General features: G+C 36.8%; 1 protein-coding gene across 1 annotated transcript in view; it reads right to left on the bottom strand.

Moving 5' to 3' along the window:
* SARC_07981 (hypothetical protein) overlaps positions 1-1,448 on the bottom strand; it is a 3,638-nt gene extending 2,190 nt beyond the window's left edge. The window contains exon 1 of the mRNA XM_014298057.1: positions 457-1,448. Within this exon, the coding sequence (XP_014153532.1) occupies positions 457-1,194 (738 nt within the window). The 5' untranslated portion in view covers positions 1,195-1,448. The remainder of the gene's footprint in view (positions 1-456) is intronic.
* Between the last annotated feature and the right edge of the window lie 816 nt (positions 1,449-2,264).

Genomic DNA, 2,264 nt, shown 5'->3' with positions numbered 1-2,264 from the left:
ATATATATACATATATATACATATATATATATATATATATATATATATATATATATATATATATATATATAGTATATATATATATATATATATATATATATATATATATATATATATATATATATATATATATATATATATATATATATATATATATATATATATATATATATATATACATACATAAATATATATATATAAATATATATATTTATATGCATGTATTCATACATACATAAATACATACATACATACGTGCATATATACATACATACATACAAACAAACTTACATGCATACATACAAAGCATGCATGCATGTATGCATACATGCATACAAAGCATGCATGCATACATACAAACATGCATACATACAAACATACAAATATACATACATACATACATATATGCATGCATACTTACATACTTGCATACACGCATAATACATCCAATTATACCAGCGTATACAGACGTCGCCGTAGATCGGCTCCACTCCACGATGTGTATCTACGAACTAACGCTGACGTCAGATGTCCGACAGACCCACCAAACGCACCCAATCCAGCCTCTGGTCCTAAGCCTGCACCACCCATTAGAGAAATACACGCACACACCATGACTTTCATGCCCATCACAGGATCTTGGTGCTGCTTATGTATTTCGTTTATAAACGAAGGTATTGGCCCTGTGATGTTCATATACACGCGCAATGAACTGACAACTAAACCTGTCAGTGCTCCTACAAATATCCACCACCACCGTCCGGTCAAGAACTGCATAGTGTGTGGATTGTGCGCAAATTCCTCGTTGTTGTCCACTTTATACCACCACTGCGGGAACGCCATCACGAGGTTCATATACAGCAGGCCAAATAACGCTATAGCCCAGGAAAACACGACCACAATCGCACCATCTACCCAGAAGATAGAGGGAGGATACAACTGAGCGAAAGACTCGACATTGACAATTGGTGGGGGGTCGGGCAAGCTTGATTTCTGGTCGGTCGAGTCTGGGGTTGTACGCGTATCGTTTAAGTGTAGGTTTGTATTGAAGCCTTCATCGTGTTCATCGTGTGCTAGAGTTGTTGAACTTTTAATCGGACGGTCATTATCTGAACCGCCTGTGCCGTCATGTTCTGTGGTTAGAATTTTGTCACTGCGTGATTGCGCGAAGTGATCGATTGATTTTTTTTCCATCTCCCTTACGCTACTACACTACTATTCGGTTCTTAATTCACACATTAAAGCGCTCAATATGCCCTGTTCTTCAAGTGGTGAACCTGAAAATATTCGACTTCTTTTTTTTGTACTTTCTGTGCCACATCACCTGTCAGATAATAAGAACCTTCTACAGTTCAATATAAATATGAAAAGTATAGTTCGAATATTATAACGATTACAACTCGAAGTGTTTTTAATAATGAGCCGGAACCTCGGTCCGATTAACCGGCTGTCGACTGAAGTGTTTAGAAAAGTGTTTCCATCACCCATCTCCGAGTACCTATGTGAGAACACAGGAACATAAAATAAATAATACTTTTTACAGATATTCAACTATATCTCCGTATTTGGCAATTTTCACAGCCTTCTTCTTTCTTCTTCAAATCAGACAATTTATTTGGCATACGGTCGTTCATTTTTTAGGAGGCTATTTTTTAGTAAAATATTTTATGTATGTGTTTAGTTCTATTTCGGAGGCTAGGAGGCTATGATGTGTGGGTTTATGTAACTATTTTAGGAGGCTATATGTTCTTGCTTTTTTATGACCTATTTATGTTTTAGGAATAGGTCACTTGGTTCGCAGGCTAAGGGAAACCCTGTGGGATTGAAAAGCCTGGGCCCTGGCCTCTGGCCCTCTGGCCCTCTGGGAATACGCAAAACTTGGGATTCGGTTAAAAATAAAAAACTGAAATCATAGCAGGCCTAAAAAAGGGCCTACAAAAATAAGGGATGGTCGCGTGTGTCCAAGAATAAGTGCGTGATATATTTTCGTGAGTTCGGAAACTTCGGATAGCCAACGTTTTTATATATTTACAGTTTTACACATACAAAATCCCCAGTAATTCACGAACAAGACACAAGCTATCGTAAGTTTATACTAATTCACACAATGCAGTTCAGTGACGACAACAAGGAGCTTATCCGCATGACCGTGGCTACGGGCAAGTCAGTATTCCACTGGACCTTCATCCCCGCGATTATCTACTTAGGTATATACTTTTTGATATATCTATATATAACTATACATATATATATATATATATATA

Source organism: Sphaeroforma arctica (genome assembly GCF_001186125.1).
Source record: "Sphaeroforma arctica JP610 unplaced genomic scaffold supercont1.674, whole genome shotgun sequence".
NCBI classification, from domain to species: Eukaryota; class Ichthyosporea; order Ichthyophonida; genus Sphaeroforma; species Sphaeroforma arctica.
The sequence above is the reverse complement of the archived record's forward strand: the minus strand, read 5'-3'. Positions and strand labels throughout refer to the sequence as shown.